Below are 24,634 nucleotides of genomic sequence, written 5' to 3' on the forward strand. Positions count from 1 at the left end.
TTATGTACTAAGTAGTAGATCGTCAGGGAGTGGTTGTGCTGGAGATTGGTTATTGCTGCTTCTAAAGCACTGAATGCTTTTCCTATTAAAGAATTCTTTTATATATATGTGTGTGTGTGTATATACACACACACACACATATATATATATATCTCTATATCTCAAAGAGCCTTGAGTTTAATAGCTTTGTTTGTGGAATTACAGAGGCTAATGTCAGATAAGACCAGATTCTGTTATGCTTAATGTATGTATGTGTTAACTTGGAATGTGATCTCTGTCTTTGCAGAGCTGCTATTTCTAGTAGGTTAGTTCTGCTTTCTCATTTTGTCTTGTCTTATAGGTATTTTTAGTCAGAGAAGGGCAAGTTATTTCTGACCCAATTCCACACTTAAAGCTTAAGAAAATAAGTCACTAAATCATGACAGATGAAATAATGCTCTACATACTTTGTTTCTAGATTTCTCCCCAAACTTTACACAGGGAATATTAGCCCAGTTAATTTTTCTTCAAATAAGATGGGTGGAGATTGAGAGCCATAGGGAGGGAGAGTACATGTTTGTCTAGGTTAAAGCATCATGTGGTAGCATTATATTTGTTTTCACAAAAATTTGACTAGTATAATTGTTTACATGAAAAAGCAGTTTTTTGAAAACATTTTACTGCACTGTATTTCATTACTGTTACTGGACATGAGATACAGCTATAAATATTGCAGAAAATGTAAACAGTTATGTAAGTACTTCGAGCTTTCAAAAGTAGGGAGCAGCAATGCTTTGGACTATTGTTAAAAACAATTCTCTCTCTTTGCTTCTCCTACCCTTTCCCTTCTTTTCGTAGGTGCATTTTACCTGGTATTTGAGTATATGGACCATGACTTGATGGGACTGCTGGAATCTGGTTTGGTTCATTTTAATGAAAATCATATTAAGTCTTTCATGAGACAACTGATGGAGGGCTTGGCCTATTGCCATAAGAAGAACTTTTTGCACAGAGATATCAAATGTTCAAATATTCTACTAAATAATAGGTATGGATATTACTTAAAGTATGCAAAAGCATTGTATGCTAACAACATCTTTAAAACTTTCTTTTAATCTTCACAGTTCACCTGCTTTAAGTCATGTGCAAAACATATATTTTTTTTAGATTGCCTAGTTTCCTTAAAATGAATTGTAAAATACTAAACTGGTAATGTTACTGCTTAACACTAGATCCTGCAACTGCTTGTTAAATTTATCCGTGTTAAAACAGCAGGATTAAAACTTGATTTTTTTCAGGTCAGAGTATAGGGGAAAATTAACTGAATTAATTAAAATATATTAAAACAGTTTTTAGGACAAAGTGTTTGACGTGTGTTCTTTTTGCCATCTCATTTCAATATGAAGTGTGGCTAGGCTGGTTCTTTGTGACATAATTCCGAGGTCCTCATCTTTGTCAGTCAGGATAATAAGAATACTTGATTAGGTGTGTTCAAACATGCTTTGGCTTGCAGTTACAGCCATAATCGAATGGGCAGCAGAATTTGTTTCTTCCTTCTTTAACCACTTGTAATTACAAATCATATTAGTAAACATGTTCAGTGTGCAACAGCAGCAAATAAAAAACCTGCGTGAAGATAGCAGATAGCTTCAGTACAGAACTGTTCCCCATCAAATCCAGCAGTACTAAAACCAGGGAGCAGCTTAAGAGCAAGGTTTGTAACAGTAAAAAAGAGTATTTTTATAGAGCAGGTAGTCAGCTTCTGGGATTTGTTGTCACAGGATCATTAACACCAGCTGAAGGGAATAGGAAGGAATAGCTGTTTTAGCATCCCTAACACAATGATTGTAGGTGATGGTTATGTACAAGGAAGATGAGCCCCAAAGTGAGCAGGTTCTCCCTAAAAATCTACTGCTGCTGTTGGAGATGAAACACTGGGCAAATTGTATCAAGGGTCTCTTCGTGAGGCCCTAGTTTTGTCTCAGCTTTCTCCAAATTAAATTTTCCATTCCGCCCCCCCCTTTTTTTTCTTACAACAAACTAACATTAGACTATTTTCAGCTCTGGATCCCACCGCAGTCTTGCCAGATTGCAATACAGGCTCTTAAACAGATGTACACTTGCCTCCTCATCACTCACTGTGCCCTCACCCCTCATCTTGCTTGCCTGCTGATCACCAGTGGCGGTGCTGCCTCTGTGCACCTTTGGGAATTCTGACGCTGAGGTGTAACCTGACAGTAGAGAAAAGTGCATTATGGTAGAGGTGGACCTTACTGTTGTACTGTGCTCTCTCCACTCCCAGATACAGGGTTTTCCCCCCTAGGATGTTTTTTGAGCATCCTTAAATGTCTCCACTGGAAGAAGGAAAAGTTGATAGTTGATCTGAATAATTTTAAGCCAATGTTTCTAAAATTCCATTACTAGTTACAGCCTGAAGCCAAACACATGGATTATATATCTTTTAGATAGGCAACTTAAATGTCTGTCCTCAAAAATTCATTGAGCTTCAACAAATAGGCTCTCTGAGGAAAGAGCATGTAAATTTGAGGGGAACATTTCCTTGTTTATGGGGGTTCTCCAAGCACACATCTGAGGGGAAGAACGGGATGGAAGCTATCACCTATGTATTTTATTATCACAAAATGGTCGTTCTTACACACATCAGCAAGTCTTGACCTAATTTGAGAAAACAAAATTTATTTGAAAGTGACATTTGCATCTATTTGAAAGTGATGGGAGTTTTAAAAGCTCATAAGTATACAAAAACAAAAACCCCATGTAACATTCCAACACTCGTTGAAGTTTGCAGATAGCTTTCTGTTTAAGTCATCCAGACTTTACAGATGGTGTGGGCTTCTGATCATTGAGCAGTGCCTTTTAGCCATGGAAACTGCCAGGCAAGAGCTCTGTCTCTTCTACTCTTCCCCTCATATATGGGAAAACGCAGGAAGGGGTTAGGGATTGTGTCATTCAGCAAGCTGGCTGCTGGCAAAATCAGAAGCCCTTATCTGGTCGGTCACCCTGATTTAAAGGCTCTATTTAAACTTTATGAGAGCAGAACAGGACTTTGATGGCTTCCTAGAAGGAAGTGTGACTGCTGATGGTTGGTTGTTGTACAAACGCTTACGCTAGCAGTAAGGCATGAGAAAAAAGCGATTTCTTCCCTCAGCTTTTTCCTGCAGTTACTGATTTGAATACTTTACAGTATACACCTAATTTTTACTAACATCCACTATGTAAATGCAATTTGATGAGCATCTCTAATTTTGCTTACCTGTCTTTGCTATTCAGTAAATTAGTGTATTTGTTTACTGAAGAGATGCATAGATTGTAGGCATTGCCTCCTCATTAATGTGTTTTGGTGAAGATCAGTTGCTGCTGTCTCAATCTCAAACTTCACCCGATTTTTGGGGAGGAAATCTTAACAGGATTAACCACTAAAGAATTCTTTGCTTTTTCCACCAGAGGGCAGATAAAGCTTGCAGATTTTGGGCTTGCTCGGCTGTACAACTCTGAAGAAAGGTAAGATATAATTATACTGTGAAAAAGCATTCAGAAGTTTAATATTTTGATATAACTCTAAGTGTTATGAGGGCCATAAGACTGTTTTGTCTAGGAGGAGATGTTGTTGTACTGTATAATATAGGTAGTTGCTTAGGAAATGGAAAGAAGTGCATGTTATCTTATGCTGCATAAAACCCCAAAACTCTCTTTGTGCAAGTGTATTGCTTTTCCAAGTGTTCTGGATAAATAACTGTAGAGAGGGCCCATATATTGATTTGAAATGGGAGAGTTGCAGTCCCAAGTAGGTTGCATCGATATGTAGAGTTTTACTATTACTTTCTCATCCTGTAAGCCTGAAGTATATTCTTTCTGTTGGTATACCTAGGAAAAGTTTATTTAGGGAAAGCAAAAATTTTTTGGTGACAAAAATTAGTATAGTTTCTTTTCAATAAGCATTACTTTGTGTAATATTTAACCTTACATTTGAAGAGGTTCACTGTATTCTTTAGGCAGTCAGTGCTGTTGAATCTGCTGGAAACAGAGATACAAGTTTAAATAAAAGTTATTCTGAAACTTCTTGTGACTTGTGCTTCTGTTGTTCTTGGCTTTGTTATGCTTGTACTCCAGGAAACAGGTGCACAGTTTTTATGATTAAGAACTTCAATATTTATCTTGTTAATGTCATATGTTTGTTATGTGCAATTGGATTTTCAAAATTCAGACTGAATGTTCATTACAGTAGTATGTACATCGGGTGGCTGGATACAGAGAATATTGGCTACCTTTGATTTCTGCATGCCTCATTTTGGAAATAATATCCGTAATGGTAGCTTCATGAGTTTAATGTTTTCTCACAGAGCTCTGAGCTTGTTGGTGAACCTGATGGTGTTAGTTTCGCTGTCTTCTGAGCTGTTATTTCAGGACCATATGCCTAAGTACAGTTATGAAAACTGTTGAGTATAGTAGCAGGGTAAGATAATCTTAAGCAGCTGCTGGGTAATTAATTTTTGTTTTGAATGTAATTAGAATAAAAGGGATTGATGCCATCCTACCTTATTTTAATGTGCACCAAATTGACCTAGCTTTTTTTTTTTTTCCTCTGGTTTACCATGGGTTTTTTTAATGTCTGTTCTTAAATTAATTTAAAATTTGCTTGTAAAACCACCTGTTCATTAAGAATAGTGCAAACAACAGATTTTACTATACATCAAACAGCAACATTATTATGCCATTATACATAAATGAAACCAAGATTAAAATGTAATTATGCTAGCTAATAGAATTGCCAGTTGAACTTGGGAGGATAGTTAGAATCTCATTAGTAGATTTTTGACAGTTCTTTTGTCATTTATTTTCCTTCTGAGTAGATTCTGACCTGCAGTAACAGACATAATTAATGTATACCAACAAGTGTATAATAGTTGTTGCTTTAAATTCATGTATTTTACATTTGTTTTACTGTTGTTTAGAATTATATACTTTTCAAAACAATATAGAATTCAGTAACAGCATAATGGGGAGGAAAAAAAAATTAATTTTAAGCAAATTGCTATCTGTTGTTGTAGTTGTGCTCCTTTAAATGTTATTCTGGTGGATTTAATATGATTGTGGTAGAAGATACAACAGATTGTGTAGGAAAACATCTGTTCAAATAAAAAGCATCATATACTAATATATGTGAGTAATGTATCTGTACAGAAAGTACATACCATGTAAACATTTCATAGAGGAATGATTGCTTCAGAGATAAATATGATAAATGATGGGATTGTTCCCAAAAACATGCTACATTTTAAAAATGAAATGGGGAGTTTCTTAATGAAAAAAAGATTTGGGTGATTTTGCAGAAATGATACCTGTACCCACTGAGTATGTTACAAGAGCTTGTTAGACTTTATGCTACAGTTGTTCAAGCTCCGCACTTAATGTTACTCTGCTTCCTATTTGGAGTTACCCAGTGTTGGTATGAGTGAATTATTAAAACTGAAGGAATTTTGGGATCGCTTTTTAAGACACCTTGGTTAAAACAAAACCTGACATCTGTTTTCTGCCTTCCATTCTGACCTGCGGTATCTTGGCCTGACCACAAAAAAATGTGTCTCAGGTAGTGGAAATCCTTGCCTTAGTGTGAGGGTGGAAAGGATTATTCCCAGTGACCAAAACTTCTGGTTAGAGTCGCAGAGAATTAAAATGTTGTGAAATATAGGAAGATACTACAATCATTCCAGGCTTCGGAATTGTTGAAGGATGTAGTTCAAGAAAAAGGCTTTGTCTCTTTTGCTCCTACTTTTTTTTTTTTGTCTTTTCGAAATGCTGGTAGAGGCCCGATGTTCAGTATTCTAATAATCAATAGCTGCCCAGAAATTACTGGTTTTATCCAAGCAGGTCTTTCTCCTGAAATGACTAGCGATAATACACAGTACTACTATCTGAGTAATAATTGAGAAACAGGATTCACATAGCATTGAGATGGCTATGTGATTGTTATTTATATCCTTGGTCTGTCCCAATAGCCTTGGTCAGATGGTTGCATTTTCTTTTGTGCAGTTGCAGCTTTGCAGGACTAAAATTAGGAAAGGGGAGTGGAAGATTGTACTGTTCTGAAACGGCAGCACAGAAGCGAAGTCCTCAAAGTATCACTTTTTCAGAAATGAGATCGTAGTAAAATGATAGTCCTCTCTTTTTGCTCCCCCCAACAGCCGACCATATACCAACAAAGTTATTACATTATGGTATCGGCCTCCTGAACTTCTGCTTGGAGAAGAAAGATACACGCCAGCTATCGATGTCTGGAGCTGTGGGTAAGAGTTTGGTACAGAAGTGTAGCGAGTGTAAAACAAGGCAAAAATAAATCTTAAATGTTTCTATCTGTCTGTATTTAAAGCCGTAATGATGGAATTGTGCAAAACTGTTTTACAGCTGCATCCTGGGTGAACTTTTTACAAAAAAGCCAATATTTCAAGCAAATCAAGAACTTGCTCAACTGGAGCTGATAAGGTAATTTGCAAGCACCAGCATGTCTCATAGGTGCCTCATAAACTGTCAGGTTTCTTTTGTTAGTGTTGAAATCTGAGATAACACACTGCGAACATTTACGAGTATTCAGTTACTGCCCTGAGTGAGATGTTAGACAGGGACATGTAAAGCAGGTGACTTTTTCTCAGACGTTGAGAAGGGGTTTTTGTGAGTATTCTGTGGTCCTAGCAATGTATAGCTGAATAGTAAGAGGGGGTTTTGTAGAGCAGCTGGAGTTGCCTGTTACTGAAGTTGTAAAGAGGGAGTAGTCAAAAGTGTCCTGTATTTTTTAAGATGATAGTACAACTTTCTTGCAGCAAATCAAAATGAAAACATGGACAATAATGAGGACAAGGGGGATTTGGGAAGAGTAGGTAATTGGCATGCTACTGGCCTTGAGTTCTTGTTTCAAGCCTTCCACATACCCACCTGGGCTTTATTATTTTTGTGGGAATATTTCTGTTCCCTTACAAACTGCCAGACACTTTATGGAGGTAAAAATTCTGTTTCTTTCCTTCTCTGAATAAATCATAGAATGATGTGTATATAACTCAGTGGAACCAGAGCATCTTTTTTTTTCCCTTTATTCAGCAAGCAAAAATTGCTCTTGATTCTTATAATCATAATTGACCTTGTAAGTGAGGAGAGGTCCTCTTCCTAGAAACAAGGGGAAAAGAGGGCGAGTCCTACAGCACTTACAGAACCTAACAGTAAACAGTCAATATTATTTAAAAAAAAATTAATAAAAAATGTTACGAAGTTACATATTAAGCTGTTGTTCAAAATAGATTAAAGAGTAGCATGTTTCTTGTAATGTGTTATTAGCTGGCCTGGAAAAATGAAGTTTTTAGGAGGTGCAAAGTGTATCAGTGGGTCATTCTCAGTGTAAGGAGAACTAAACTCATGTATTGGGAAATTTTTGCTTTTGAGCACTAGATGGCATTGAAGCATGTCACAGTGCAGTCATTTGAAGTTTTTTCTCTTTGTGTTGTACCTCTGGTACAGCAAACTAAAATTATATGCTATTTCCTTCTCCTACTGGAAGCTCCTCTTTGTAGCTCATTTCTCCTTTTTGCTAATGCTATGCATTTTTTGGCTGTTTAAATGAAATATATCAGTTTTATCAACATCTCTGCCACTATCGTGTTACAATCAACAAATCTACATTTGTCCTTTCTAACTTTAATGTTCAAAGATAGAGCTGAAGTGAATTCTGATAGGAAAAAAGAGAGATTTGTGATTTTTCTTTTCCCTCCTGAAAGTTGCCTATCTCAACTAGCATACAGTCAGATTGGTTTGTATAGCATTTGGGGCATAACTAATAGATCATTAGGTCTCTTACAGTAACTGTTTAAATCTAATGAATGGGAGCGGTGAACTAGGGAAGTGTTTGCAAGGTGTCCTTTTATGACTGCCTGCATCAGACTTCGAAACCTTGCATGCATGGTAGAATGCCTCTGTAGTTCTTCTGCTCAGAAGTGTGGTGCTGGTCAATCAGAGCTTAGCCATCCTTGGTTGGACCAAGTGGGTGGGGATGGAGGGGAAGGATTAAGCATATGAGCAACTCCATTTGTATGAGACATAAAACTCGTAACTGAAGTGAAAAATACACAGATCTTTTAGTGGTTGGAGCTTGCTTTCTGCCCTCAGGCCTTACTGAGATTTCCCCCCTTATGTCTCCGAAGACATAATATGTCAACTAAATTCTCAGTGAAAAGTGTGTTTTCAGCCGTTTGGTGTATCTTTCTTCACTGGCATTGGGAGCTAGGGACATAAAAGCACTCTCAACCCAGGCTGTCCAGTTCTCCAAGTCTAATACCTGGAGTACTGTCCAGAAATAGTTGGTTAAGTTTTCCAGAACATTTGTGAGGAGGATGCCTGCAGTGGGTGAGGCAGCAAGTGGACTTCTTAAAGTTTAGTGTGTGCAGGGTGATTAACTTCTGTAAACAATTAACCATTATTTAATGGTGTTGGGCATTGGACGGTAGAGAAATTTTAGGTAAAAAAACCTGAACATTAAAATAAATTATTTTAGTATTCACTGTACATGCAAGAGTAAAATGACAGCTGTGTTACTTGTGGTTTTGGATCTGATACCCTTTTTTTTTCCCCCTTCTTTTTGGTACAGCCGAATTTGTGGGAGTCCTTGTCCAGCAGTGTGGCCTGATGTTATAAAATTAGCTTATTTCAACACAATGAAACCAAAGAAGCAGTATCGTCGAAAACTGAGAGAAGAGTTTGCTTTGTAAGGATGAAGAATTAGTTTGGTCAACTTCTAATAGCATTACATTTTCCTGGAGACTTTATGAACTTCACTGTTTTCTGGAGAATGAACATAGATTAAGTGTAAAGAAAAATGGCTTTAGGTTCTTATCCTTCCCATGATACCCACAGAGCTTGTATCAACCTTTATTTAATAGGAACTTCAAGAAGGGGGAAGGTGACCCTAAAATTTCAGCCACCTGTCAGCTTTCACCTAAGGAAACATTTGTTTCCCATGATTGGTACACCTGCTTGTTGTCCCTGTCCAAAAACCAGTTCAGAGTACTTAATTGTTTTTTATTAGGACAACGGGCTACAGCTAAATATGTAGTCTGGTTAATGTTGCAGTCTTTTGGGTCATAAATGCATTCAACACAGAGGAGTGATCTGAACCATATATTCTAAAGTACTACCATTGGACTAGTTTTGTGCAAATATCACACATGGAAGTTATGGAAAACAGCTGTAAGCTTATTTTAAAGGGTTTGTTCCCCTCTGTCAGTTACTGTGGGTTTCAGGAGAAATGTGTTCCAAGCAATTAAAGCACACAAAGCAAAGAAAGCTTGGGTTATGTGCTTACACAGGTGATAAAAGGTGAAGTTTGTCTCTGCCTCTTACTAACAAGCTCAAGTTGTGAGTGGGTTAGGATATACGTTATCTGAGGACTTAAGGATAAGTTATTTTGGAAGGGGTGTATTTATTAAAATTTTGCACATAAGTGTGTGTGATTCAGAATAAAAATGTGATGCTTTTCTCCGTTTTGCTCTTTCATAGCATCCCACCAGCTGCATTAGATTTATTCGATTATATGCTTGCTCTGGATCCCAGCAAGCGCTGCACAGCCGAACAAGCTCTTCAGTGTGAGTTTCTGCGAGATGTGGAACCATCTAAAATGCCTCCTCCGGAGTAAGTAATTTCCTTTTGGTAGTGGTCCTTACCTCCACAAAATGTGAACATGTACTGATTTCATTAAGCTTTCATTTCAGTTAAAGTAGATGGTGGCAGAAGAAACGTTGATACATACAGTTGTTTAATGGTGATTCTGCACTAAAGTGGTTGTGCAGCTGAATGACTCTTACACCATGAATAACCGTGGTTGTGAGGATCTGAGAACTGTTTCATTTGTTATTCCTACTAGTGGTTACTATAGTAGGTACTGTAACCTTTTAAAAAATACTCTTACATAAATATTTCTGATGTTGAAAAAACATCATTTCACTTTTATCTCTGTTTATCAGTGTCTACTTTTTCCAAGGGTTTTGAGGTCCTCCATGCATCTGAATTGCCTTCTTTGATGGTAGAATGACACTGGGTATAGAATTCTGAGAGTTAAAGTGAAATACCATAAATTATTTCCTGTGCAAGATGAGATTCTTGGGTTTACAGGCAGAAGAAGTGAAATACTTTGTCGCAGGGTTTTTCCTGTCGGTTTCTCTGAGAGGCAATGTATTGCCATGTCCGGTAGGGTTTTTGTAGTGACTTAATTGTCATTTTAATCAGTACAAATCATGTTGGAACAGGCCCTGAGGAGAACAGTGAAAAGGTATTACAGAATCTGCAGGTTTTATTCTTCCCTCAAGATAGCTGTCAGAACATTGAACATTTAATATTGTTTGAATAAATTGTACCTTCAAGGCAGCCTGTACTGACTTCTTTTTACTTAGTTACCAACAGGGAAAAATGTTTATCTAAGAATTTTATTAATAACCTTTCAAGACTTGCCTGTTACATACACAAGGTTGTTAGAAATGCTCCTGATACATGAGGCTAAGAGGTTTCATTGCATGAGTATGACTATATATGCCGCTGTCAGAATATCAGTAATCAGCAGTCTTGGGCTATTCACTGAAATCTCAGAACAGCTTGTACAGCACGTTGCTTATACACATTTTAAAGTAAGTGAATGGGAAGAAACTTGGAGTTTCTTCAGGGGCTTGGTGGTGCATCCATTCTATGAAACTGATATATGGAAATTCAAAGCTGTTGAATTAGGAGGAACCACACTCCTGACAGCACACATAGGAAAGTGTTGACTGTCCTCTTGAAACACTAGTGTTCTGCTTTGGGAAGAAACAGCTGTTTGTTCAAAGAAAGTGATAGTGCTGATTGCAAGGACTGTAGGATACTTCTCACAATGAGTTCTTGCTTGTTTCCAGTTGGTTTTGACTAAATACTTGGCAGGTCTTTGACCTGGTATGCAGAGGGAAAGAATAAAGGAAGCATTTGTCAATAATTGCCTTTCCAGTGGCTCTTGTCATCCGTCACCTAATTTTTCCATGTTCCTGGGTGAGGGAACTGCTCAGACACTTAGTAATATGTAATGGGGAAATAGAAGGCACTGCTTTTACTGCCTGTCTCAGTATTTCCACTGTCTATGGGATGGATCTCTGTGTTCCTCAGAAATCAGAATTGAGATGCCTGCAGGAAACTGTAACAGAAGGACAGAACTGGTGGCAGATGAGTTCCTTAGGAGACTTCTGCCTCTGCTTTTATCTGTCTTGAAGGACTGGGTTATACCTTGTTCCTCCTAGTATCCTAAATTTGCTAGTGTCAAGTGCTATTCATTCGTGCTATTTATTTGTGCAACTTTCTTTTTCTTTTCTCTGCCCTCCCCCCCCCCGTTTGTCTGTGCTGTACAGCTATAAATACTAGATAGCCACATCTGTTACTGTGGACGAATACTTGAACTCATGAGGCCGTAGTACTTTCACAAGCAGACAAAAGGAATTGGTCACTCGGACCCTGAAAAAACCACTTTCATATCGATAACTCTGTTATCTGTTACTCTGTGAGTTCTGTTTTCTAGCAAGTGTGCAGTGCTGATTTTGAAGTCTCGAATTACTCAAATAATTAGGCTTTTCATAAATGGGACTGCAAGAAAGTAACTTTGATTCTCATTTTAAGATACATGTTCCCTTTTTCTGCTGGCTTTGGGTGTTTTCTGCTGTTTTTCCGAGTTCCAGTGGGTTCATCTTTCAAAAGTTACGTTATGTACAATTTGAGGATATATTTTGCCAATGTGGTTAACAAAAAAAAAAAAATTCTGGGATAAAATTGTTGGTCTCTAATCATTCTTTGCAGCCTTCCTTTGTGGCAGGATTGCCATGAGCTGTGGAGTAAGAAGCGCAGAAGACAGAAGCAGATGGGCATGACTGATGACTCAACAGCAACGAAAGTCCCTAGGAAGGATCTGTCTCTGGGCATGGATGAGAGCAGAACCAACACCCCACAAGGCATGCAAACTTCTTCCCAACTCAAAACTCAGGGCAGCTCTAGTGTAGCACTTGGTCAGTAATATTTTCAGTTCTTATAATTACCTTCTACTTGGATTACACCTCTAGAAATTTTAGATGTTATTTTCAGAGTACTGACGTCTCCTGGATTCTTGCGGGAGGAACAGTGTTGTAAGTTAAATCTGTTACAAAAGATTCACCTTAGCTTTTGGAAACTGGGTGTTCCTTTTAAGTTTTACTTCATTTTTCAATCTAGTCAGAGCAACTACCTTGCTTTGTGTTTTGAGGGGATTTTCTCTCTCGCATATCTGTAGTTCTTCAGTACTCCCAAAAGCCAGCTGCTGCTCTAAGTTCTCACAGTCTCCATAGATTGGAGGAGCTTTATTGGTATTGATAAACTGATCAGAAGGCAGATTTTAGAACAATCGTCATTTCAAATGAAACATTCCCTCTGCGTGTTATGTTAATCTTCAGCTTTCCAAGTTGTTGGGGCTGAACCAAGTTGTTAAAAAAAAAATAAACACCAACACCCACCCCACCCTGCCCCCCACCAAAACCTAGTATAACAAGAAGTAGCTGTAGATTGCACAGCCAATAATTCTAAAACTTAACCAAAGTGTGTTGCTTGGAGACCAACGTTAGGAAAATAATACAGAGAGTAAAGTAAAGATTTCCTATGTGGACACCATTTGAGATGCTCAGCAGTTACGTGATAGTTCCTTCATAATATGAGGAATATACAGAGTAACAATACCAAATGGGTACCTGATAAGTTTAATTTAGACCATTATTGATTGTGCAAAGTGACCGTAAATCTTATGGCACTGATACAGGAGTTCAGCTGAAGAAAAACAGTAAATGCATTCACAGGGCCTGAACATTCTTTAATACTAACCATCTTGAATCAACTCTTCATTTAACAATAGAGCAGAGCTCCAAATACTCTTTGCAAAGTTATGTAGAAAATAGTTCTTTTGATCATATTTTATTGCCCTTTATTGCCTCTTGCTCCTGTTCATCCTGTTTCTCACTGTAAGCCAGCTGTGAGCTTCTGCCACTCCGTATGTTGAGGCTAAAGCTTTGGCAGCATTTTCAAGCGTGACTTTCTGTAGCCCTGAAAATTTTTCCCCCAGAAATGAAAACTGTGTAGAAGTTTAAAGAGACCAAAGGGCAGTAGTTATTTTCTTTATGCTTTTGTAACAGGTAGCCCAGTGAGAGACTACTGTGTTTATTAATCATTAATACTGTTCATGCAAAGTAAACTAAACAAATAGGAAGGGAATCTTTCAAACCATTATTGCTATTTGCCCATATGTACATAGAAAAATACATCTGGGTAGAAAAGAAGACAATTTAATTTTCAGTGGAGCTTAGATAGTTTAGCATAGAAGTGTTTTCTGTATTAAGAAAAACACTTCTGGAAGCCATAAGGCACCTTAGATAGTATCATCAATAAGGCATGCTAAAGAACTGCTTGGATTACATGCATGCTTTAAACAAAACTGTTGCATTTGTTTCTGAGCACCCCAGAAGATGATGTTAAAAACACCTTGGATCAACTGCTAATGTTCTGATTCATGAATGGGACCCCTGGTTACTTCATCTTGCAATTTATCAGGAGCAATATACAGAGCTCAATAATTCTGTTCTGGTAGAAAGTGCTAGATTTCCCAGAATACAGTTTGCTCTTGGAATGGACTTGAAACTAACCAAAGAGATGGAGTAGGTAGATTAGTTTCCATGTTTGGCATTCTTCTGCTGAATTTTCACTGAGAGTCTGAGAGAAGTTTGAGTGTTGAGTGTACCATCCTCAGATGTTACAAAATCAGCTGTTAAGCATGACATCTGAGTGAGTGCCAGCAGTACAAGGCATTAGAAATGATGGGGGGGGTTCTGTATTGCCAAATAACAGGCGGTTTTATTTTTATATTTATATAAATATATAAAATCGTTGAAGTCCCTGGATCCTCCCTGAGTAGGTTCCAAGTGCTTGTATCCTGGTGCATATCCACAAGTAGGATAGTGGGTTGTGGGTTTTGCAGCGCTTTCCAGCTGTGCTACTTTTAGTCTTGCAAGGCACATACTTAAAACCTTTGTGTGTGTGACCATATTTCAGGCATGGCTTTGAATCTGCTATGAATTGGTGAATTAGCAGAATGACAGGGATAGGAGAGGATAGAATGTGTCAGGTTGATCTAGGTTAAACACATTCAGGGCTCTGCCAGCACAGTCACACATGCTCATTTTTTAATTATTAACTACTTTCTTCTCTGAGTCATCTGCTCGTAGGGCGCGTTGAAATCCATGCTGCTTCCCTTCTTTGAAAATAAACTGACACAATGGGTGTTGAAACTAAGAAACTACTTTGATATTCTGACTTCCTTATTCATGTTGCCGTGCATCATCATAATCTCACTTAGTTGTGGCAAGCTCCATTTCATTGAAGAAGTTGTATATTGTCACAAACCTGCGTTTTCTTGCTACTCAGTGGTTGATCTCCTGTCCTTCAAACTCAGTGCTCGCTTTTGCATTTATACCGCTAGCTTCTGGGCCACCTAGAGCCTGGTCACTTGAGCAGGTGTTAGAATCCAGATGCTGAATTAGATTGGGCCAGAATGTGACTGGAAATGCATTTTGCAGATGGCCGCTTTTTAACAGAGGGGTGCAATATCTCAAAGATAGGAAATTTTGCAGGGATTGGAAATCTTAGAGCTGCTAAAGCAGGTGGCCTTAAGCCCCAGCTTAGTTGTATTGTGGAAAAATGAGCTCCAGCTTGATGTTTCTCATCTGTCCAAGTGTATGTGTGCACCCTTTGGAAGTCGCTTTCTTTATATTGGATCTTACTATTCCATTTCCTATGGCTTCTCCCCGACAGGCAGTTAAAGTGTAAAAGCATTCCATTTTTATCTTGTCCAAACCCATGCTTTGCCAGTTGTGTCAGCCATGCTAGATTAGTCTTTTTTTTTTTTTTTTTTTTTGAGTTTCTTAAATATGCCAGTTCTAAATAATACTTAAAAACACCTTTTTTGTCTTTAGCAAAAACAAGCACTGGACAGCAGTTAAACCAGAATGAAGTGGCAATCCTGCTAAACCTGCTACAGTCTAAAACAAGTGTTAGTTTGGCACAGTTTGCCCAAGTGTTGAATATTAAGGTAAACCCAGAGACTCAGCAGCAACTAAATAAAATAAATCTTCCTGCTGGAATTTTGTCAGCAGGTGAAAAACAGTCAGAACAGCAGCAGCAGCCGCCGCCCCCTCCACCCCCACTGCCGGAACAGGAGCCTCTAAAACAGCCGACGATCACCCAGCCTCCTGTACCACCTGCTCAGCTGAGTCAGCCGAAAGTTGAGACTGACGCTGCCCAGGCAGCTGTACAGAGTGCATTTGCTGTTCTGTTGTCTCAGTTAATAAAGGCTCAGCAAACAAAACAAAAAGATTTTGTGTTGGAGGAGAAGGAAAACGGATCAGGAAACGAAATGTCATTACAACTCAGGCAGCCTCCAGAGCCTGCCACTCCTGTGTCTGTCAGCCGGGACGACGTGGACTCTCCGGCGCCCAGCTACCCACATCTGATCAAGTCGTTGTATACGTCTGCAGGTACTGCAGGTCTTTGTTGATAACGGGCAGGTACCTTGAGCAGTGGAGATGTAATAGTTTGGGGGTAAAGAGCTAACATATTAACCGAATGAGTCTGTGTGAGGATAGGAGAGATGATTGAATTGAGTTTGTCGCATTTTACGTCTGGATCATAGAATTCGTGTCTCGCTGTAACAGGTGCCATGCAGACAGAGCAAAAGATAGTCCTTGCTCTAAGAGGTACACAAGTGCTGGTAGTATTTCTGATGAAACAGTTACACTGATCGTTGTTCTGGGGTTTTGGGGTTTTCTTAGCGGTGTTTGTGGTGGAGAAGACAGCCTTCTGTAGCAAATTCTAACTGTGTGTTTAGATAAAGCCTATTTTGGGGAGAAGGTATTTTATTTTTGCTTTTAATGCTGACAAGAGCAATTTATTGTCAAGATCTGTGGGTAGTTACCCATAACTGTCACTAACACACATAGTTGAAGGTTTCCATTGGGGTGTACTAGTATCTTCCTTAGTCTTCTCAAAGCTTAGAGCTCTGTTGTGATCTTTTTGGATTGCTTTTTCAGTTTTATGATGTGGTGGTTTATGTCTTGGTCTGCGGGTGTTTGCAGCGGTTGAAAGGAATATTCTGAAGTGGGTTGGGGGAGGGTTTTTTTGGGTGATGTTTTTTTTTGTTGATGGTTTCTTTTAACCTTAATTTTTGTTGTTCCTTGATAGCATGGCCTTTTGTCCCTCAAGACTTTTATCCTTATTTATTGATCCCTCTGAATTTTCTGGTGTTTATGTATTGCCTGAGTTTTGTTTTGGGGTTTGTTTTTGGTTTTTTGTTTTTGTTTTTTAAGGAACTTGTACTGTTTTTCTTTAACTGCTTGGTTGGCAATCTTACTTTGAGGAGAAACCTATATCGCCCTCCTGAGTCAAATGAGCTGTTGCTTTCTCCAAAATAATCTGTCCAACTACCAGTAAATTTAATAAGTTAATGAGAATCGAAGTAACAAACTGTGTATTTTTCCAGGAAAGAGTCCTTTCCTTTCTGTTATTGTTACTGTATATTTTTATTCCAACGCTTTTCTTTTTCATCTGCTTAGGTCAAGAGGATTTGGTTAGGCAGTCTGAGATGAGGCTTCTAAACCGAACACCCGAACAGGAGCGCCCTCGGATCTTGCCTCCAGACCAGCGTCCCCCAGAGCCACCTGAGCCTCCACCTCTCACTGATGAAGACCTTGATTATCGGACAGAGAACCAGCATTTGCCTATAACTAACTCTTCAGGAACAGATCCTCACGCAGGAGTGAAAGCAGCTCTTCTGCAGCTGCTTGCTCAGCATCAAGCTCAGGCGACAACGGAGGAGCCAGTACAAACGAGCGTGGATTATCAGGCTAGAGACTCCTACGTAACAGGGCCAGACTACAAGGATAACTTTGGATCATCTTCCTTCTCATCTGCCCATTACGGCAGTAGCGATGGAATAGGAAGCGGATCATCAGGAGCATTAGAAAGGAGGAGCTTCCTTGGAAACTCGGATATTCAGTCTTTGGATAACTACAGTACTGCTTCATCTCACTCTGGTGCTGCCCCTCCTCCGTCGGCCTTTTCGGAGTCCTTTCCCAGCTCAGTAACTGGCTATGGAGACATTTACCTCAACACTGGCCCCATGCTATTTAGTGGAGATAAAGACCATAGGTTTGAGTACAGCCACGGCCCGATCCCGGTCCTGGGGAGCAGCGGGGACGCTTCCGCGGGGCCGGAGAGTTCCCACACTTTGCCCGCAAAGATGCACAACTACAGCTACGGAAGTAACTTACAGGAAAATCCCAGTGGCATCAGCCACATGCATGGACAGACTTGGACTTCTCCTGCCCAAGGACCCGGCTATTCCCAGGGATACAGGGGACACATTAGCACATCTGCAGTGAGAGGGCGAGGCAGAGGATTACCGTATTGAGTATCTGTTTTTCCTCAGGCACATCATTTTTATCTGGAAAAACTTTTTTTTTTTCCCTAGCTGCAGTTTAAAGCAGCAATTCAACAGACTTGAATAATGTTAATTCAACAGCTTTATTTTTATGTGGAAAAGGGTCTTGCATACAGTAGGAAAAATTAAAAATGCTTAAAACTCATGCTGTCTGAAAACTAGATAAATTGATTGTACATGTTCACAAACTCTAGTTCTGAATTTTATTTTGTATTTTGGCAGTTTTAAGTGGATGCTAAATTTAGGAACATCAGCTTTTTATGGCACTCTTTCAGATCTTCTGAACTATGCACATTTGTGCTTTTTTTGTAAGTTTGGACCAACTTTTATGTAAAAAAAAATTTTACAACAATCAAAGCAGGGCACTGATTTATTTGGTATTTTTCTTTTTACAGAACTACCTTTAGTCAAAGGTCACTGTCAGTCTTTGCACTGCTTTCAGTGTTATTGTGGAAGGTGTACTTTGTGCTCATTTCAGATAATAAAACACAACCTTTCTCTTGATGCAAAATTTTATAAATATTTGGTCAATGTTATTTTTTTTTTTCTTTCAAGAAAAAAAAAAAGAATGGATGTTCTGGTAAAATGTTCTCTCCATCTCCCAGGCTTGTTTATATAAAAACTGTTTTACTTGAATGGTAAGTGCCTTAACATGTAAGCTTAAGGTCTGCAAAAATTTGGAAGTACTTTATAGATCGATATGAAAATAATACCTAAACCTAGGTAGTTAACATGAAAATGCAGATAATAATAGGCGACTCAAATAGGTCATAACCTTGTGCTGTTTACTTCAGGTGGGCCAGTTATTTAGAGAGCTAATCTTGATGAAATAATCATTTCCAAATTGAATTAATGAGAAATGTTGAAAGTGAGGAGAAGAATGAAGAGTGTAGTTTTTCCTCAGCTCCCTCTTGGAGTTGTAGTAAGTGTTTTAGTTCCTCTGCCAAATAAACTCTACTTTGTATGTCCTTACGAAGTGATGAAATAGTTTTTTTCTCTTAAATGTCAACAGCAGTAATTCCTTTACTTTGTGTGAAAAGCTGACACTGTCGTCTTTTTACCACCAATACTGCATCATAGGAAGTAACCAAAGGAAAAATGACCAGTATTTAAAGCAACAGCAAAATGTTTGACACTAGTTCTAATTCTCTGTAAACCTGTGATTGTGCCAATTAATTGATTTTATATCTGCTATTCCACAGAACATTTTAAGACTGGAGTCGAGTCTCTCTGAACAACTGATGAAATGGCTGTAGTTAAACTCTTACCAAGAGCCGCTCCTCATATTTCATATTAATTACAACTTCCAGCATGTATTTTTTCCTTTGACAACAAGTGGTCTCTCTCCTGCAGAGAGGAGGTGTGGTTATATTTTGCATGTACTTAAAAGAATGTTTTAAAGCCCATATTGGAAACAGTTTTCCAACTGATTATCCAGTTGACAAATCGGTACCTTATGTAACTGAGTGTTTAATTATTACTTTTTAAAAAGTAAAATTTCTACTTACACTATTACAAATGTAGTCTTGTCAGTGACTTTTTGGATTTTCAGAATAGAAGCCAAAGTTGTTGGTGGTTTGTTTTGGTTTATATATGGCTAACTACCACATTGTAGGGCATGGAGAAACTCACTTCGCTGACTACACAGCGTTTGAGGATCTGGCAAATGGGAAATGGAGAGAGAATCATGCTGCTTACGATGTCCCTGCCAGTCTGGCTGTTGCCTTCACTGGACACAGTAGAAAATCCTGCCATCTGAAAATAAAAGCGGCCTGGTCAGAAACAAATACTTACGGCCTGAACAGCTTGTGCTTAAAAACTCAAAAGCTTCATGTGTGAGTAACAGCACTGCATTCGATAGTTTTCCTTGAGTAAGGACACCCCCATAGCATTTTTATGCTAGTAAAACTTTCAAGGCAAATATCGTTAGTGTCACTTAGATATGGACAGTGTCAGCTAAGGCTTTTTGGTTACTGATCTTAAAAAACCAATCCCACAGGGATACTCACAGATTGGGGTTTTTTCCAGAATCAAGCAAAAGACTTTCAAAGCTTTTAGGCTGTTGCTTTCACTACAACTGTGCAGTCTGGTGTTACTTTCCTGCACTTCAAACGTAACTGCAGGTGATAGTTGGCTAAAAAAGCAGGTAAGTTCAAAAGTAAGATCAAAGTAGATCTCAGAGGACTAAATGATTTGACTTCCAATACAGAAATGCAAGGAAGAAGTTGTGTCTCCTACTTCTTCCCTTTTGGAGGTAAATTTCCCAAGTCATTTACTGCAGAGAAGTCAGTCCCCTCTGCATATGTAAACGACTGCAGTTTCCATGCGGGCTGGCAGTACTCTGGTGTTGCATTGTTCCACCGAAATGGATTTCGGTCTTCGGCCATGAAAAAAAACCAACCCAAAACCAGCACAACTGTGAGGAGAGAGAGAAGGAGACGCAATAGACAGTTGCCTTCCAGATGAATCAGAAACAAAACTCTGGCACGCTGTGGCAGATGCATACTGCACAATGACTTTTCCCCAAGTTCAGGTTAAGGATCACTAGCCTGTGACTTTGAACACTGTATTTGCCTGGGACAACAGTGTTGGGATAATTTGCAGGGAAAGTGAATGTATTTTCCATATAGGATAACTGAAGGGAGTACCTTCTCTGCAACCCAGGGGATCTTCTTGGCTCTTTCGCTGGCAGCCCTTCCTCCTGGGCAGGTAGGGGCTGTGCAGGGGTAAGGAGCTCTGCCCTCCCTCTGCAGGGCAGCCCTTGGGATGCGTCCCAGGAGGACCTGGCCCCACAGCCGTGCTCCCCTGGCCCTGGAGTCGTGCCTGGGCAGGTTAGCAGCCAGGGAACTGGCCGGATCTAAGGACCGTAGGTCCGCACTTGTTTGTACCGGACCTGAGTATTATCTGTCAAAAGTTCTTTTGAATTAAATCACGTGACAAGGTGCTTATGTCAGTTCAGAGTTTTACCCTTTTGAACAAATGTCGCTCGGCAGAGTGAGCCTGTATTAGTTTGGCATTTTACATCATGTGGCTCTTGCATTTTTCATGCAGCAGTAGACATTCTGAAAACCATGTTATTTTTCTGTGGAGCCGTGGCTTTTGTTACTTCCCCCCCAGCCCATTCCTTTGGGTTTACCTTTTCTGTGCTGCAATTCCAAAGTGTGCTGCAGAGACCTGGACACTACATCGAAAAGTAAGTGTTGTGTGTTTGTATTTCTGAGTAAACATAGGAAAATACTGTAATCATGGACTATCAAGTAGCAAGTACTTCATTATTTATATTACGTGGTCTTTAGCCATACCACGAGGAAGAAAACGAGCACGACTGGACTGCTGTGACCATGACTTAAAGTGCTTAGGCTATTCTATTACTTAAAATCAGCCAAAGGAAAACGAAACAGCTTTTATCATGGATCGCTGGTTGTTGTTATCTCGAACAGAAGGAGCAGTGTTAGGGAAGAGGTGTAAAAATACATGTATTCCTGTATGTTAATATAATTTCTTGGAAAAATAATTTTAAAATTACAAACTTTTATATTTTCTTATGTTTCCATAAAACATGGTCTATGTTAAATTTTCTCCATACCACGGTAGTGTAAGGTGCTTTCTAGAAGCAGAGGCGATAAGTGCTGTCATGTAAGTTCTTAGGGTTTGGAGTGCTGTGCTCCCGTTTGCTTGATGCAGGAGGCAGTTTCTGTTTTGGTGACATTTACGGTTGGATGAGTTTAATAGGTAATTGTGTGGTAAAGAACTGAAGTACTGAAGTAACATAGGATACCTCTTGTCTGCGGGCAAATTAGATCTCGGACCATGAATTCTGTTTCCAAGAGAGAAAAATCTCAGATGTATTTCTTGCATTCTTCTTTTCGTTAATAAAACACGCAAGTGTTTTACATACAACATTTCTCCAGTCTATTCTGTTACACTGTTTTTTACACTGGGGAATTTTGGCTATTTCCCTTCTTGATAGTTTTGGGATATGTGGAAATGTGTCATGAAATTAAGGAATCACCAGGAAACTGATTTGAATTCTGTATTTAAAAATGAAATGACCTTGGGTTGACTTAAAATCGAACTAACTTTTGCTTATCAGGGTGAAGAATACTTTATTGCAGGAGTTATTTCAAGACAACCTAATTTAAAATAATCAAACTGTTATGCTTCAGCTTGCTTACTCTTTGTTATTTTAAGCCATTTGTATATAAAATGTATTGTGCGGCCTGTAAATAAAATACATGAACACTTGGAAGTCTTCCATTGTTTTCCCTCTCTGGTTGTCGGATGGCATTTCAAAAGAACGTTGAGTTAAACTGAGGGTTTTTTTTAGTATCCGAATGAATCTAATTTTCAGTGAGTTACCATTCTGCAGGTTACTAAAAAAACCCATTCACCACTCCAGTACTTTTCGAAGGAAAACCGTGGCGAGTGGCCGTGCGAGTGCTCGTGGCTGGAGAGCGTCTGCTGGTGAGTGCAGGGGCCAAGGCACGGCCTGGGCCTCCAGCGAGCTCTGGCAGCGCAGCAGAAGCAGGTTGGGGGAAACGGGCCCTTCCCGCGGGGGGCAGGTGCTGCCCTTCCCAGGACCTGCCGCGGCAGTGGGTCGGGACAGTGGGCTCTGTACAGCGTGACCCGTTTTCTTAGCGCTGTCCAAGCAGAGGTGCAGTTAACGTTCCTCACCAGTGTCTCTTTAAAGGGAACGGTGTGTGCATTAGGAATAACAGGAAATCGAACCCAAAGAGCCAGGTATTTCCAGTCTCTGGCTATACTGCTGGTGCAGCGCTGTAAATCGAGCGTGGCTTCAGCCAAATGAATGCCTGAGGCTTCTCTGCTTTTTTCCTGCTGACCAGCTAATCTCATAAAATTGTTCGCATCTTTCAATAAATATGCTTCCATCCAAAACTAAGGCACTTGCCACGTGTTCAGTACTCTTTGAACTCCAGGTGGGACAGACTGCTGCTGTCGTCATTTCAGTAACTCGTCATTGATACCATCAGAAGATGGGCGGTGAGGGTGCAGTAGGAAGTTACGGGGCCAGCAGCAGTTATGTCGGCATTGTTTGACGTTAGGCTGGCAAAATGCATAGCTGTAGCCCAAAGCATTGTCTTGCTGTGGAGACAATGCTTTGGCGGCAGCTACAGTTAAACGTGGATTTTACTTCTGAAGACCAATTCAGGCCGTATCACGTAGGATGTTGACTTACACAGTGCAGATCAGACGGTTGTGTGAAACTACTTCTGGTTGTCCGCTCTGTTTTTCTGGTGAAAGCTGCTATGGTGACTAGTGATGTGACAAAGTGGGCTCTGGTTTATGCTGGAGTATGAACCTGTAATGATTTGGGAACCTTGCTGCGCCCCATTCATTCTGCCATTAGTGCCACACGGCCATACCAGGCTGTACAAAATAGTACCAGTAATAATTCTAGTAGGATCTGCATATGAATCTCCATCCTCAGCTGCAAATAAAATACCCTCAAGTGAAAGAGGAGAGATGCACATAACTGCACAACAACAGCCTGTGTCAACACAGAGCAGGGAATGTGTCTGTGAAATGGGTGGCAAGGGAGGAAACAAGCCATTTCATGTCACAGCCATGAGTTATTGCCTGTTAGCTTTGATAGAACCATGCAACTTTGCAGAAACTTCTGTTAAATGAGCTGAACTGGGATTAGGTTGCTTCTATTTTTAAAGAATGCCTCTAAGCCCTGACAGGCTATCCGGATGAAGGGGATTACAGCTACCAAATTCCTCCATCACATGCAAGAAAATGCAAGTGAGAGCTCTTGGCAGCAACCACAAACAAGGGGAAAGAGGGCTTCATTTGATAAATGAGGGGAACTCTTTCCAGTCAACTGTGTTCACTTCCATGGAGCTTGAGGGGTTTGCTTTTAAAGCCGCTTGCTCATGGCTGCTTATTCAGGGCTTTTTTTATTGCCTGTGGAGAAAATGCGCACTCAGTGTGATTTAACTTGGGAGGAACATTGAGTCTATGGTACTGTTTTCTTTTTCTTCAGGTATAGCAGCCCTTGCTAAGAGGCAATGCTTGGATTGGTTTTCATAGCATGGCTCCAATTCCACTTCAGCAATTCCCCTGTGGGTGCTTTGGACGTACTATTGACCTGGCAAATACTCATAACACAATGAATGTGTCTTTAATAGCACTTCTTGCAAAGAGGCTTTGTGAAGATTTTTTTCTTTTCCAATATTAGAAAATACAGTGTAGAAGAGACACAACGGGGTAGAAAAGGGAATGTAAGCTTTACAACAACCAGCCTGGGAGCTCCTGGTACTTGCAGGCAGATCTGACAGCTGTGTGCTGCCCTTAAGGTAACTCGGGAAGATTAATTGGTTCCTGCAGTTAGTATTTGACTTGTGCAGATGTGTGTCTCTGCTATACTCCCTCATACACGCTAGGGTATGGTAACAGTTGCTAGAGGACATAGTTGGCAGCGAGTATTTAACGTGCAGGTCTAGCACAGATAGGTGCCTTTCTTCCTCCTGCCAGTTCTGTTTATAAACGTGTAAAACATGTTAGGAGGTTCTGACACAGGGGAAAAAACCCACTAATCTCCTGCCTTCCACCTGTTTTCAGAGGATCTCAGTTTTCCCCAGGTGGCAGTGGTAGGGAAGTGCTGGTGTCTGCTTGCCCTGCTGTGGGGCCTCTCTGAGCATCAGTGCCACAAAAGCTGATGCTGGTTTTCCTCAGCAAGGCTTCCTTGAACAAGGAACGGGCTGTGCAGAGGATTGGAGAGAAGCCTGACAGGAGGGGATTTTCCCTGAACAAGGAGCAAGGGTGAGATCATTACTTGGGTGTCCAGCAAGGGTGCTTTTACCTTCGTTCTCCTCCATCCTCACCGATTGCAAAAAGGATCTACAGGACTAGTTTCAAAGCAGGACCTGGTTTTGGTTTGGGTGGGTTTTTTTCTTTCCTCTTTTTATTTATCAGTATTATCCTTCAGGGAGCTTTTTGGTATTAGAAACCACCATGAGACTTCCCCAGGTCTGCTGAAGTACCAAGTGTTGCTTCCCCTGGACACCACAGCACAGCCCATCTGTTTTCTCCACTGGCACCTTTCTCATGGGCAACACA

General features: G+C 39.8%; 1 protein-coding gene across 1 annotated transcript in view; it reads left to right on the forward strand.

Annotated features, from left to right (window-relative positions):
- CDK13 (cyclin dependent kinase 13) overlaps positions 1–18,519 on the forward strand; it is a 46,363-nt gene extending 27,844 nt beyond the window's left edge. The window contains exons 6-14 of the mRNA XM_086468406.1: positions 838–1,027; positions 3,445–3,501; positions 6,183–6,284; positions 6,403–6,480; positions 8,627–8,743; positions 9,535–9,666; positions 11,842–12,047; positions 15,030–15,590; positions 16,665–18,519. Coding sequence (XP_086324532.1) covers positions 838–1,027; positions 3,445–3,501; positions 6,183–6,284; positions 6,403–6,480; positions 8,627–8,743; positions 9,535–9,666; positions 11,842–12,047; positions 15,030–15,590; positions 16,665–17,521 — 2,300 coding nt within the window. The 3' untranslated portion in view covers positions 17,522–18,519. The remainder of the gene's footprint in view (positions 1–837; positions 1,028–3,444; positions 3,502–6,182; positions 6,285–6,402; positions 6,481–8,626; positions 8,744–9,534; positions 9,667–11,841; positions 12,048–15,029; positions 15,591–16,664) is intronic.
- The last annotated feature ends 6,115 nt before the right edge of the window (positions 18,520–24,634 follow it).

This window comes from Leptosomus discolor, chromosome 7 (assembly GCF_034619465.1).
Source record: "Leptosomus discolor isolate bLepDis1 chromosome 7, bLepDis1.hap2, whole genome shotgun sequence".
NCBI lineage: Eukaryota > Metazoa > Chordata > Aves > Leptosomiformes > Leptosomidae > Leptosomus > Leptosomus discolor.